Genomic DNA, 15,574 nt, shown 5'->3' on the forward strand with positions numbered 1-15,574 from the left:
CTCTCCCCTCTCTCTTGTTCTCTTTCTTGTGATTGATCCCATATCAATTTGAGTTGCACCTAAGTAATTTTGCAATCATTAGTGTAACTCTAAGCAAGAAGAACACATCTCCCTAACTCCAATTGTTCATATTCTTGTTCTAACTCTAAACTGATTGATCATTAGGCGACTTTCATCCAGCTTGTTCCACCAAATAAGCATTGCATATTTTGGAGCCATTTTGTTTTTCTATCAAATAAGTCTAGTTTAGTATAATTGAGTACTTTGGATTTTATCCCACTAGTTGTAGATGAATCGTGATATCTTGATGTTGTGTTTGCTACCTCAGCCTTGACGAGGGTGTGAGTTAGACGCTAGTGGGCTCAATTGATCCATATATATTTTTCATATATTTTTTTGTTGGAGGATGTCACATAAGCTAGCAATGTATTTAGAAACTTATGTCACTGTAATCATTTCAAAGCTATGTTGTTTTAACTTATCAGATATGAAATTTGGTATTGTTTTATTACTTACGAACTTGATTGTGATATTAATCCCACTACAAGCCACCTTGTATATGATGTGTATTTGTTTAATCGGGTATGGTATTAGTTGTGAAGTCGCTTATTGAGGTCCTTCGTGACACTACATGAACTATTGGATTTATATAGATGATGGTATATGTATGTGAACGTTCTTAACGAAGGGAGTCATATTTGATCTTATATAAATTGAGTGCTTCTATAACAGCGGGCACATATATCGACCTTGTGTTCATACAAACGTACTAATCGAGACTTCTGAGCATGGTTTTTTAGGCAGCGTTTGGTTTCACCCAAATTCTAAGAATTTAGATGTTCTTAAGATATTCTTACTAGTCGTTGTGTTTGGATCTATAGATTTTTCAATTGTATGATGTGCCAATTCTCCAAAATCTATTATTATCAAGGATGAAAAGGATTGTGTGATTTTGCTTTGGACAAAATGACACCCCTACATTATCTCACATAGTCACATGTCCTAAATCTGTTGGAACCAAACAGGGTCATAGTCTGAGCACAGGGAGGGGTAAAGACCATATAGGCCTTGGCCCAAATTGATGTCTGATTATCCTATTTGTTTTTTAAAAAAAAATCTTATAGTATGGTTTTCTTTAATTATGCGCAATATTATGGTTTATTCATGTGAGATGATTAGTTACTATTATACTATATGTGAATTGTTACTAATAGGTAGAGGCACTATGTCCAATCGATGTCTTACATACATGCATTAAAGAAATAGGAGAAATCTTTTTGTCAAACGCTTTTTAAAATAGTTTTAACTTCTTTAGAAAAGCTACTGGTTTAAAGGAGCGAGAGCGAAAACTGTTTTTTGGAAGAGATAGAGCCCTGCTAAACAACGCAGCCTAGCAGCATTGAAGGGAACTCGATGTGGCCAATTTTGAAGGTATCATTCGTCAGTCCTCACATAGGGAAGAGGGGGGCGGGGGCCGGGGGGATCAGTTTTGAAGGAGTCATGTCATCACCATCAATTTTAGACTTTTAAACACCTTTTTATGGCCTGTCACCGCTGCAGTAATCCTGCACGAGACAGCATTCCGGTCGACAACATCACGCTCGCACGCTACCGGCAATCGAGAGATCATCCCCTTCTGGCAACCTGATGTTAACTGAGGAGAAAAAGGCACAAAGCAACCGCACCCTTTCCTTCCCTCTCGCGCTCGCGCACGGGAGAAGCAAAGAATTTGCCACCTTTTTTTTACGAAGATCCGCTCGAGCACTTGGCAAGCGCCCATTCGAATCACATGGCACCAAACTCCACTGAAATCATCCGCGGATCGGGCTTTAAACAAAAGCGAGAAAGCCAGATCAGATTCCTGAATTTTGGAGACGCAGGATTGAGATTTGTGCCACCAGACAGCATCCAGTTAGCCTTTTGTTTTTTGCTTCAGCTAAAGTTAGAAGAGTGGCTTTTCTTTTCATTCTGGGAGCAAAACGACATCTCAAATCTGGCTAGCTGTGCACTGCGATCAATGGATTTAAAATAGCAGCTTGCATTCGTACAATAACTAATAAATAAAACTACAGCAACCTTTATGGCATTTCCCAAGAACAACTCTCCTTGTTTCCACCTGCTGAGCCCTAACCTCTGACGATCATGTACAATATAAATATATATAAACCCTAATTCCAAATATACCCAATTTTATTCCACGGTGATAAACCTGTGCCTGCACTATTGTCTATTATATGGAGGTAGATTCTTCAAGAATCTACAACAAGAACACAATAAAAAGAATATAGAACTAATATCCCAACAGGCCAAAAACAACAGCTGTACACAGCCCATGTCTGAATTTCACCTTGGCCCCCACCCCAAAAATCCCCATCCGCCACCAACGAGTGGGGCCGACGGACTTCAGTACCGACAGGGCCACACCAACTAACGCCATTGCGCATGGACCCATGCGGAGAGGAGAGTGTCCAGGTGGGTCCAACGTGTCTGTGACTTGGTGACCGACGCCGACCCGTGGGACGACGGAACGAGCGGAGCAGCCAAGCGCCGTGGCATATGATCCGATCGGACGCGAGCAAATCGATCGCCCTGCAGCGATGCGCGGACAGCATTGTCAGGAGACGGCGGCGAGGAGATCGTCCCGAGCGCCGCGGCGGCGAAGGAGGTCGTAGGGCATCCAGAGCGCGTCGAGCGGGCACGGCCGCCCGGCGTCCAGCCGCAGCCACGGCTTCCCCTTCCCACTCCAGTGCAGCAGGCTAACCGGACCGGGGTGCAGCTGCCGGCACTGCCCCGCCACGTTGTCGCCGCCGAGCCCGTGCTGGTTCCACCGGTGCTCCACGGCTTTCACCTCGCCGGCGAACACCAGGAGAAACGGCGGGAGGGAGCCCAGCTCGTAAATCCTGGCCTCCTGCTTCTGCACCTCCATCCAGTATTCCAGCTTCGCGGTGTACCCACCGGAGCGCCACCTGTCCAGGTCGATGACCATTACCCCGGTGTTGAAGTAGCAGGGGACGCGCGTCCGGTTGGCGAAGACGGCGGTGTACTCGGGGTGGCTCCAGAACGCGTCGGTGAAATAGGAGGTAAAGTTGGCGTGGCAGTACTCGGGGGCAGCGAGGGCGGCGTCGGGGCCGAGGTCGGTCGCCCAGAGGCGGGCCACGTCGTCGACCACGAGGAGGTCGGAGTCGAGGTAGAGCACGCGGGAGACGGAGCGCGGCAGGAGGTCCGCGAGGTAGATGCGGGCGTAGTTGAGGGGCTGGTCGAGCGCGCGCCGGACGGATGAGGAGATCTTGCCCCGGACGAGGCGTGCGTCGAAGCGATGCACGGTGGCCGGGAGCGTGGGGAAGGCAGCCGCCAGCGCACGGCGGAGCGAGGCGAGGCGGCGCGCCGGGGAGGCCGAGGAGGCGACGAAGTGGAAGGCGACGGACTCCGGACAGGCGGCGTGGCGGAGCACGGAGAGGACGCCGGCGAGGGAGCCCCGCAGGTAGGTGCCGTCCAGCGTCATCGCGATGTGGATCGTCGGCGCGTCCGCGCAGGCTGCGCCGTTGCGGAACGCCGGAGCTTCCCGGAACTCCGGAAGCTCCCCGCCGCCTCCGGCCGCCGCCGCGAACGCTGCGCCGAGGAGGAACACGGCGAGGACGCGCATTGCGTCCCCGGGATGTCCTTCAGCTACCCTCCCCCTCCCGGAGAATCGAGCGGAAGTGAATTTGATCGGTTCGGGTGCTGGGAAGACGAGATTGGAAGGGGATGATGCGGAGTTAAGGAAGGCGGGGGGCCGGCCGGAGACAGGCTGGACGGAGGAAGACGTGTGAGGTTTCCTGTGGTTTTACGGAGTGGGGTTTCTGCGTTTTCCCGGGTGTTTGGTTAATTGGTTGTGCAGAGAAACGGCCCGTGGAGTGCAGGCGTGCGGCTAGACCAAAGCCCAAACGTTTGGCTCGAAGCCTGGAACCCGCGATTCTGCGAGTTTGGACAGCTTCCTACGTTTTCAAATTTTTTGAATCTCTTTCCACAGTTTGGACAGCTTCCTACGTTTGGACAGCTTACGATCTGGTTAGAAGTGGTTTTCAACGTCATATTTATCATTTTATTAAAAAATGATAACCGATTAAATAAGCTTTCCAATCTCCGAAAATTAGTGCGATCGGTTGTGCTGCTATAATAATTAACTAGTTAATTTCCCATACATTTGTTAAGGTTTCTATATTTCATGTAAGTAGACATTGATTAAATAAAATCTCTACTACTTATTAAGTAAGCAATAGTAGTCTGCCATTGACTTGTTCTGCCTTTGACCTGTTCTGCCATGGCTCTGGTTCTGCCCCCACAGGTCGTACACGCAGGTGTCCAGCAAAAATTCTTATGCATGCGCGAGTTGAAACTGACCACCAGTTCAGCCACCATTTGAAACTAATCAGTTCAGCCACCGCGCCAAAGCTTATAAGCCGCTCCATGTCTCCTTTACTAGCCAATATGGTACTAAAGTTTTGCAAGACAATACAACAATACAGCAGTGCAGGCGTTTTGGGCTGCTTTTTTGGTGCGGCCCATACTCCAATTAGGTTTGGGCGGCCCATGGTCGCGCGCACAGCAGTCGTTTCTTCCTCCGTCCGCACGATGGAGCGCTCAACCGTCCGTTCCGGCCGCCCCTCGGTCAGCTCCACGACGGCACGACCTCAGCTCTCCAACCTGGGCCTCGGCTACTCCATCGCCATCGCGCTCGGCTTCCTCATCCTGTTTGCCTCCTTCCTGCTGGCTTTCTACTTCTGCTTCGGCCGCGGCGGGGACTACTGGGCCGGGGAAGCAGTCACCACGGCGTCCAGCTCTGGCCACCTCTCCATCACCGTCCCGCGCGTGCTCTTCGTCGCGGAGGGGTCCGAGTCCCCCAAAGACGACGCTTACCCCTCCTCCTCCGCCGCCGCGGCCTGCTCCCCCGTCGGGCTCGACGCGGCCGCCATCGCTTCCTACCCCAAGGTCGCCTTCTCCAGCAAGGCCGCCGAGGCTGACGCCATGTGCTCCATCTGCCTCAGCGAGTACAGGGACGGCGAGACGCTGCGCGTGATGCCCGAGTGCAGGCACGGCTTCCACGTCGCGTGCCTCGACGCCTGGCTGAGCCGGAGCGCGTCCTGCCCCGTCTGCAGGTCCTCTCAGGTCCTTCCCCGTTTTCTCTCCTTTGCAGTTTTTGGTTCCTGAATTCTGCACTGTCAAACCCAAGCTATACATAAACAACTGATGGCTCAATATGCTAAGCAATTCTTTACATTGGGTATAATCAATATAGGGGCATTATGGAATATTAATTATTTTGGTTATATTTGATTGTTTGGAAATATTGTTGTTCTTTACATTCAGGGCTTGGTTGAGCGTATGTTTAGTGACAAAAAAGCATTGATCAGAGAAGCTTCAAATGTCCAAGTCATCCTCTTTCAGGGGAACATTTGCAGGTAGAGGATGGACTGCTTAATGGTTCTATTTACCAGCGCATTTGGCAGTTCTATTTGTCAGAGGCAAATGTGGGTGATTTCTCATATCTACTTGCTATACATCTTGTCAAAGCACTGCTAATAGAAGAAGGGGACCATCTTATGTCAAAAAAAGAAGGGGGCTATCTAAGAATTATATGGTCAATTACACCTAGCATCCAGTTTTACACAATTGGTCCTTGACATTATCTAAGTCACCTAATTGGACATGAAGGCGAGGGGTCCATCTTCCATATTATAAAGGAACTAGGTAAGTTTACTTCCACAAATGGTTGTTGTACTTATGATTTTGCTAACCTTATCTACTCGAGTATAGTCATGTCATCCTTTACTCGTCAACCTGTAACATATCTAATCTAACTACTATAGGATGGGTCGTTAACTTAATGCTAGAGAGAGCAATGGCAATAATGAGTATTTTTTTTCTCAGCAAGCATGAGGCTCACTGATGCTGGTGATGGTCAGGTTTGATCCATATTATCTTAGTTGAGCTAGCATAACCATTTTCATTGGAGACACTTTGATATTACTTACGCCTTTTATGCTACAATTATTTTAGTATAATGTAGCACACATGGAGGATATTGTTCGGTTGATCTCCAAATATCTTCATCTGTTAAAGGAAGTCAGTTAGTGGATATTTAATGAGGTAATGGAAAGGGCCATGGTTTACATATCACGAGAAGCAAATGGTAAGTCAGAAGACCTGAAATATGTAACTAACTTGGACAAATTGCAAGAGGAGACTGGTGGTAGGAGCTTACAAAAGCAATCAAAGCCTTAGAGGGCTTGATGGAAGCAAATAGGGACTTTGAAGAACTAAAAGTATGTGTTCCAGTCTATATAATGTTTATTTTTCTTAGATTTTCATGTACGTACTTCTTTTGGGCACAAATCAAACCAGCTCCTGAACTGCTAGATGAGCTGTGCATTGTGGTTCGTTATAGCTGAAGCACATTTCATGAATAAGGTATAAAATTGATCATTCTATTTCATTCTATTTCCAGTCTGTAAGATATTGAGTTTTCAGGATGGTTATGCCTTGCTTTCTAGGTTGAAGCCTTATCGAGTGTAAACCATAAAAATCTTATGAACCTTGTGGGTTATTGTGAAGATGAAAACCCTTCATCTGGATGATGGTCTTCGAGTATGTTTCAAATGGATCACTATTCGAGCGATTGCATGGTAAGTTTAATTGTGGGGTTACCTTTATCTATTTTGATGTGTACATCACATGGTACTGCGAATCCGAAACACCCTGGTTAACCGCTATTAACAATTTTCAATTTATTGGTATTTTCAATTTATATCTTGAAATAGCATATATCTAAACCTAAGTGTCGGTAATTTGATATGACACGAACTAAACTCCAGTCTGATTATAAATCTAATTACACAGATGAAGACTAAAATAGAAGACATATTTATTAAACATATATTTAATATATAAAATTAATATTCAAACATTTGATATGACATCAACTAAACTTCAGTCTAGGGAACCAAACACCAGCTAACAAGCAGAGTAGTTGCACAGACGATGTTCTTTTCTGGTCACATGCATGGAAGCGCGTGCACAAACTGGCCTAGGTTTCCAGTGAGATGGGATGCCGTCCACCTAAAATTAGGGGATTTGTTTTTATTTTATTGGTATTTGCTTTTGTGGTCTCTTAGTTATTTTGGTTCATAATTTTCAAAAATCAATGGCCACGATTTGTTCGAGATATTACTTTTTATGGGGTATCAGACCCTAGCAAGGCTCATTTAATTATTTACTTATTTGTTTTAGGTTACTCGGCTGATACCAGATGCAAAAGGAACATCATGCAATCAACGGCTTGAGAGAATTAGTGGAACACAACATACTTACATTTTACGAGTTCCCTTCAGAAATGAAAACGGGATACTTAAGAAATGGATATCAAGATTTGATGTGTGGCCATATCTGGAAACATTTGCTGAGCTTCTTTTAATGAAAAAAATCTGAGGAAAGTACCTTATGACTTCATGGTACAATGTAAAATCTGTGAATAGTTAGTTAGGAGACGATATTTGATACCCCCTCAATTTCAAATTGTAATTCAGTTTTTTTTTCTAGATTTGTAGTTTTACTATGTAACTCAGTGAAAATTATATACCTAGAAAGCAAGACAACTTACAACTTGTAATGGAGAGAGTACATATTAAGAAAAGGTCCAACACTCAAAAGGTAAGAATCCAAATTATTTCCAGTAGAGTTGCATGAAAAAGCAACATTTCTGCCTTTGCAAGTGTTGATTTCTTATATGCAAATTTTCTGTGTACCGGTTCTTTTTTTATATGACATTTTCTACTTCAATGGTCTTCCCCATTTGACAAAAGCTGTATTTTCCTTTTTTATATAGGATGCTGCTGGTGAAATTGCTGCTGAATTACAAGGTACTCCAGACTTCATAATTGGAAACTACAGTGATGGAAATCTTGTGGCATCGTTGCTATCTTACAAGATGGGAATTACCCATGTATGCCCTGTTAATCATACTTGAGGTCTTACATTTGTTTCGTTACTAACCATATATGCATGGTCCTTGCAGTGCAACATTGCTCATGCTCTGGAAAAGACTAAGTATCCAGATTCAGACATATTTTGGAAGAATTTTGATGAGAAGTACCATTTCTCCTGTCAGTTCACTACTGATATAATTGCTATGAACAATGCTGATTTTATCATCACCAGCACATACCAAGAAATTGCTGGAAGGTTTTTATTCTGTTTCCGTCTTGTTGGCCACTGTAGATTTCTTCTGGGACTTAGCATTCACCAATTAATTTGCATGCACACTGAATCATGTTTACCTCGCTCATGCATATACTGTTCTGATGTTAAGTTACTGTATTGATTGTAATTATGGTAACATGCAATCCATGCTTTTTCATGCATTAATCTTGCATGGACTGTGATCACATATGGATAATAGCTATTCTTAATTTTCTACAAGACGCTCATATATATACTTATTCTAATTTTTTTCTCAGCAAAAATATTGTTGGACAGTATGAGAGTCATATTGCCTTTACTCCGAGTTGTCCATGGGATCGATGTCTTCGATCCAAAGTTCAATATAGTCTCTCCTGGAGCTGACATGTCCATATACTTTCCACATACCGAGAAGGCCAAGCGACTCACCTCTCCATGGTTCAATCGAAAATTTGATTTATGACCCGGAGCAAAACGATGAACACATGTGAGTACTTTCTGCTATCCTGCCTGGTCCTTTGAGGCCTTTTGGGTTGTGACATGGACGTCCTTCGCAGTATTCTCTTCTAATTCGATTCGAGCTTGGAAATTTCTGCTGATGATATTGTTATCACTAATTCGCAGTGGGCATCTGGATGACCGGTCAAAGCCCATCCTCTTCTCCATGGCAAGACTCGACAGGGTGAAGGACATAACAGGGCTGGTCGAAGCTTTTGCTAAGTGCGCTAAGCTGAGGGAGCTGGCAAACCTTGTTGTCGTTGCCGGGTACAATGATGTCAAGAAGTCCAAGGACAGGGAAGAGATCGCGGAGATAGAGAAGATGCATGAACTCATCAAGACCCACAAATTGTTCAGGCAGTTCCGCTGGATCTCTGCCCAGACAAACAGGGCCCGTAACGGTGAGCTCTATCGCTACATCGTTGATACCCATGGTGCTTTCGTACAGGTGTATATATATGGCTCTGGATTACAATCTAGATTATATAGAGGTTTCATTCCATACCTGGCATATGTATGGTCCGGTCGTTGTCCAGCAACAGCGGCTTACGTACCGACTTTAATCTTGGCATGTTAACTACAACCGACCTTCTATGAAGCGTTCGGTCTCACTGATATAGCTGAATATTTGATTTAATATGTAGGCAATGTGATACTGTCCATACTACAGTAATGAGTTGTTTTATGTATTGCTAATACTTAACATAACTACCTCACATGTCTGATCTATTAATATGTGCATTGTATATGGTTTTTCTTTGCTATGTCCACATTCAGTTTTTTTTTAAAATCTCATGAAATGAGACAATTAGTGTGGACATAGGATTGTATTTTGTTGGTTCTTGTTCTGATCTCCAGATATATTCTTGAACCATCCTTTTCCCCTTGTTAATAATTTCTATTTAGAGTCATTAATCTGGGACACCTGTAACATTATCAAGTTACTCCTTGTGCTGATGACTTTCTGTATTTTGATTTTTGCATGCTTAATGATATTGGTGTTACTCTAATGACTAGAAAATGGCATCGGATTTCCTGGGTACTTCTAGATTTGGGTTGATGCGACTTGGTTTGTCTATACAATTTATGTATGGATAGGATACCAAATGTATTAAGAAACCTTTTCTCATAGCAGTACCGTGGTATTATGTGTTTCCGTTGCAACGCACGGGCACTCAGCTAGTATTTATTGAAACACGGTTATATTTTTATTTTCCAATTATTCGTGTATATATAAATATCTCTATTTGCATAACACAGACGTACGTGTGCTTTGGCGGTAGGAGCTTCAAGCTGGGCAAATAAGGTTCGATTCCCCACCCACACATTTTTCTGCTTAATTGGGAGGATGCGTTGCACACATGATTTTGGCGGTTTCGGATGCAAGCACGATAATACAGACGATTTATAGTTGTAGTGGATAGGGGGCCGCTTGGCAGCGCACTGCTTCCATATTCCGTTGAGTGAATTGAAGGTACATTGTCAAACGATTAAAACATCAACTCATTCAGGTGGAGAGCAGACAAGAATCACTTCTCCGTTTACACTAGTGAAGAGCAGAAGAAAAACAATTATCATGAGCTCCTAACCCCGTTCCCTCCTAGGAATCCACTAGAATCATTCCATCGGAAAATCAAGGAGCAAATTTGAAGAATCAAGGATGGAGCTCTCCCAAACGGGACCTAGCAGGTGCACTATGTAGCAACATTTTAGATGTGAAGTGTTAGGGCACGTGATGGAGGCAAAGCGAATTAGTTGTTAGAAATATAGGCATTTTCCATATCATTTTAATTCTATAAATTAACATTATGATAATGACATATAAAATATGTTTAATCATAGAAATCACTATCTCAAATATATCCATAACAATATGGATCAAGAGAACATAAAGCATATGAATCATATAAATATAATAAGCATATAAACATGGAACATGTATTATTATGGAACAACTGAAAATAAACAGATAGCAACATGAACAGCATAACTGTAAAATTAAGACAAACATATTTATCATATTACTAGTATGATCAGGCATCAGACATGTCATGATATAATACGACAAAACAGATTGGATAAATTTATGGCTATAAATAAAACAGCAGGTATGAACATATATAATTTGCAGAATGTAAAATAGTAAGAAGATGAATTGATCATACCCTCCAATGCGCTCCGAGAATCTAGATCCTTGTCCAACTTCACTTGTCATGTCACCAGGAAGAAGACGTTTTGGGCAGTCGCGTAGACGCTCCCCAAAAACCTAATTGCCGATCCCTCGTGCAAGGTCTCGAACGGCAAGGGCTCACTACACGACGGTTGATCTTTAGCGACCCTTATTAGGTACCAACTGTTGGTTGCTAAAGATTAGGGACCGACGGTCAGTCGCTAAATCCTTTTGTAGCAACGGTCGGTTGGTCGCTAAAAGTCTAGAAATTTAACAACTTATGGAAATACCCTCTCGCTTCTCTCGCTTCTCTGTGCGCGCAGAGTCACGAGATGGAAATACCCTCACTCGGCGGCTGGACTGTGATTCTGAAAGTGGTGTGTTCGCTTGTACCGAGTGACAGGGGTGCTCCTCTATTTATCCTCTCGCAGAGGGAAGCTGAAGGAGAAAGGTCGCCGAGTCACGCCAAGAGTCGGTCAGCTCTCGCCGAGTCATACCATGAGTCGGCCAGCACTCGCCGAGTCACGCCATGAGTCGGTCAGCTGAAGGAGAAGGGTCACTCGGCTGACGAAGAGACAGGCAACTGAAAGGTTAACGCGGTTAGTGAGTGCTAAAAATTAACACAACCACACCAAGCCCGCTCGCCTGCCTGCCTCGCCACGCCACGCCACGCCACGCCCGGCCCGGCCGGCGGCGGCGGTGCGCGCGCGCGTGTGGCACGCCCTTGTCCATTTCTTGACTTCTCAAGTTAAGTGGAATAAATCCCACCATATAAGTCAAGCCAAAAGACCCTTGGACTTCCAATGTGGTACTATTGGTATTCTCCACCATTACACACCTTAGAGTTTATTCAATAAATGGGCCAAGCCCATAAAAGATCCAACAATCCCCACCAAAATCTAGGGTTTGTAATGATGAAGTATCAGAATCACAATCCTTTGATATACTAGTGTTTCGATGGAGACTGTTAAGTTGAACATCCATCTAGAATAAGAGTTTCACTCATTCACAACTGAACAATGGACTATGCCTTGAATTGACAGTTTTGTGCGAAATAAGATTCACTCAAATCCTTTGATGATACTAGGCTGCAAAAGGGTATTCCCGCTGTTTAGAAGCATATAAGTCACACTTCAGTGTCTTTCATGAGTATTTAGGGATTACCCAAGTCCCATAGACTGTGACCAGCAGTCTGACTCATATAGGTGTATTCCTCAAAAGATGTTCTGTAGGACAACATCTCACCTTTATAAGACTCTTGGAATACATTAAGGTAAAACCATCCTGCCTTACAGATAGGAAAGATATGTATCAGAAATGAGTTAAGGAAGGGATCTTTCCTCACAACCTACTCCTAGTGTTTGGTTGAAGAGCCAAGTAGAACGGAGCCGTTCTGTCCCAGTTTTGTTGCTGTTTGGTTACAAAGTAACTAGAACGGAATGGCTCCAATTAGGGAATATTCTCCTCAGATCTGGAACCATTTCGCTCCAAAAAATCAACCAGACGGAGCCGCTCCGTTCTCATCCCGCTCTCACAGTCACGCTCTGTTCCGTTCACTCTGCAACCAAACAAAAAACAGAGCCGCTCCGTTCCAGATTACCAAACACAGAACAGAGCGGCTCCGTTCCTAGAATCAGGGATGGAACGGCTCCGTTCTACTTGGCTCCTCAACCAAACACTACCCTAGCTTGTTTCTCCACTCTACTTCACGGGATCTCCGATCACATAGAGTAGGTTACCACTGGAGTAGATTTCACATGGGCCTCATACCCATTTCCCTCGATGCACTTTCTATCACATTGCGTGATAGACCCTTAGTGAATTGATCTGCCAGATTATTCGATGTGTGGACATAATCCACAGTTATAACTCCGGAGTTTTTCAACTTTCTGACAGATTTCAATCTCCTCTTAACATGCCTTGTAGACTTCATGTTATTCCTAGAACTGTTAACCTTTGTAATCACCTTTTGATTGTCACAGTTCATGGAAATAGCCGGTATCGGTTTTTCAACTACCGGTAAGTCCAATAGGAAATCACGAAGCCACTCGGCCTCAGCCCCAGCTGTGTCTAATGCTGCGAGTTCTGCTTCCATTGTAGACTTCGTTAAGATAGTCTACTTGCAAGACTTCCAGGAAACAGCGCCACCTCCAAACAGAAACACATATCCGCTTGTGGCATAAAGCTCATCAGCATCAGAAATCCAGTTGGCATCACAATAGCCTTCCAGCACTTTTGGGTTTCCGGTATAATGAATACCGTTTGTCATAGTACCTTTCAAATACCGCAACACTCTCTCAAGAGCACGCCAGTGATCATCTCCTGGTTTCGACACAAACCGACTTAGCTTACTCACAACATAAGAGATGTCTGGCCTTGTTGCACTTGCAAGATACATGAGCGAGCCAATGATCTGGGAGTATGTCAATTGATCCCTTGCTATTCTCCGATTCTTTCTTAATAGCACACTGGGGTCATAAGGTGTTGGAGCAGGATCACAGTCACTAAAACCAAAGCGACTCAATACCTTTTCCACATAATGGGATTGTAACAAAGTTACCCCACCATCAGCTTCTCTAACAAGCTTGATGTTTAGAATGACATCAGCTTCTCCCAAATCTTTCATTTCGAAATTGCTTGATAGAAGATTTTTAACTTCCTCAATCACATTGAGATTTGATCCAAAGATCAAGATGTCATCAACATAAAGGCACAGCATAACAGACTCACCCCCACCATACCGATAGTATACACACGTGTCAGATTCATTTACAACAAATCCAGCTGCTGTAAGAGTATTATCAAACTTTTCATGCCATTGCTTAGGTGCTTGTTTTAGGCCATACAATGATTTTATCAACCTGCACACCTTGTTCTCTTGACCATCCGCAATGAACCCTTCTGGCTGATCCATATAGATCTCCTCATCCAACTCTCCATTTAGGAAAGTTGTCTTAACATCCATCTGATGAATGATAAGACCATAAGAGGCTGCCACGGCTATTAATGTGCGAATTGTAGTCAATCGAGCCACTGGTGAGTAGGTATCAAAGAAATCTTCACCCTCCTTTTGGGTATATCCTTTGGCCACAAGCCTTGCCTTGTACCTCTCGATTGTACCATCAGGCCTAAGCTTTTTCTTGAAGATCCATTTGCAACCTATAGGTTGACAACCATAAGGACGGTCAACGACCTCCCAAGTTCCATTAGACATAATAGATTCCATCTCACTCCTTACTGCTTCCTTCCATAAGTCAGCATCAGGAGAGGAATATGCCTCACTAATGGTAGTTGGTGTGTCTTTCACAAGGTACACTATAAAGTCATTACCAAAGGATTTTGCAACCCTCTGTCTCTTGCTCTTTCGAGTGACTATAGTGTCATCCTCCTCAGGGATGTGCACGTGAGAATCCTCAGCATGATCTATAGGAATCGACAGTTCGTGCTCATGGGGAATTATAGTCTCATGACTTGTATCACTAGGTGTATTCTTCATGGGAAACTCATTCTCAAAAAATGTTGCATCTCTTGATTCCATGATAGTATCAACATACATATCAGGCACATCAGATTTTATAATTAAGAACCTATACCCAGTGCTGTGAAAAGAGTACCCAAGGAATATACAGTCAACAGTTTTAGGCCCAAGTTTACGCTTTTTGTTGATTGGCACATTCACTTTAGCCAAGCAACCCCAAGTGCGTAAATACGAGAGATTTACTCTTCTCTTTTTCCCATTCCTCAAATAGAGTGATCTCTTTGTTCTTTGTTGGAACTCTATTCAGGACATGACATGCTGTCAAAATCGCCTCACCCCACCATGCCTTGGATAATCCCGCTGTACTCAACATGGCATTCACCAAATCTGTTAGAGTGCGATTTTTTCCTTTCAGCAATCCCATTGGATTGTGGTGAGAATGGCGGTGTCCTCTCATGAATAATACCATGTTCCACGCAGAACTCATCGAACACATTAGAGAAATATTCTCCACCTCGATCAGACCTTAACCATTTTATTTTCCTCTCAAGTTGGTTCTCAACTTCAGCTTTATAGGCCTTAAAATAATTTAACGCTTCATCTTTTGTTTTTAAGGATACACATAACAAAATCTAGTGGAGTCATCTATAAAAGTGAGACAGTATCTTTTACCACCTTTGGTCAAAACTCCATTCATCTCGCACAGATCAGAATGAACAAGTTCTAGAGGTGCCAAACTCCTCGCCTCAGCAGCCTTGTGTGGCTTGCGGGGTTGTTTTGATTCAACACACACATGACACTTAGACTTTTTGACCAAGTTAAATTTAGGAATTAAATTTATATTTGCTAACCGCATAAGACAGCTAAAGCTTGCATGACAAAAACGTGAATGCCATAAATCTGACTCATCAGAAAAATTAACAGAATTCACCAGTTTGTTACACACATCATGCAGTGATAAGCGGAACAAGCCTCTGCAGTCATATCCTTTACCAACAAAAGTACTATGTTTCGACACAACACATTTATTAAACTCAAGAACAACTTTGTATCCATCTCGACATAGCATAGAAGCGCTAACGAGATTCTTCTTGATAGAGGACACATGCTGCACGCTCTTCAATGGCACCGTCTTTCCCGAAGTAAACTTCAGAATGACCGTACCAACACCAAGAACATGAGCACGCGACCCATTTCCCATTAACAAGGCGCCA

At 43.7% G+C, this 15,574-nt stretch overlaps 2 protein-coding genes and 1 pseudogene across 2 annotated transcripts; 2 read left to right on the forward strand and 1 right to left on the reverse strand.

Annotated features, from left to right (window-relative positions):
* Positions 1–2,080: 2,080 nt before the first annotated feature.
* LOC100274424 (transferase) lies at positions 2,081–3,666 on the reverse strand. The gene has a single exon (NM_001148783.1). The coding sequence runs from the start codon at positions 3,641–3,643 to the stop codon at positions 2,615–2,617; it is 1,029 nt and encodes a 342-aa protein (NP_001142255.1). The 5' UTR covers positions 3,644–3,666; the 3' UTR covers positions 2,081–2,614.
* Positions 3,667–4,254: 588 nt separating this feature from the next.
* On the forward strand, positions 4,255–5,187 carry LOC103648484 (RING-H2 finger protein ATL67). The gene has a single exon (XM_008672950.2). It carries the CDS (start codon positions 4,357–4,359, stop codon positions 5,185–5,187), a length of 831 nt encoding a protein of 276 aa, XP_008671172.2. The 5' UTR covers positions 4,255–4,356.
* A 2,457-nt stretch (positions 5,188–7,644) lies between these two features.
* LOC103648485 (sucrose synthase 4-like) lies at positions 7,645–9,304 on the forward strand (annotated as a pseudogene).
* Positions 9,305–15,574: the final 6,270 nt, after the last annotated feature.

Source organism: Zea mays, chromosome 2 (assembly GCF_902167145.1).
Source record: "Zea mays cultivar B73 chromosome 2, Zm-B73-REFERENCE-NAM-5.0, whole genome shotgun sequence".
Classification (NCBI taxonomy): Eukaryota; Viridiplantae; Streptophyta; class Magnoliopsida; order Poales; family Poaceae; genus Zea; species Zea mays.

What these genes read in the sequence shown, in the direction of transcription:
- LOC100274424 (NM_001148783.1), bottom strand. Translation starts at nt 3,643, where the DNA reads ATGCGCGTCCTCGCCGTGTTCCTCCTCGGCGCAGCGTTCGCGGCGGCG.
- LOC103648484 (XM_008672950.2), top strand. Translation starts at nt 4,357, where the DNA reads ATGCATGCGCGAGTTGAAACTGACCACCAGTTCAGCCACCATTTGAAA.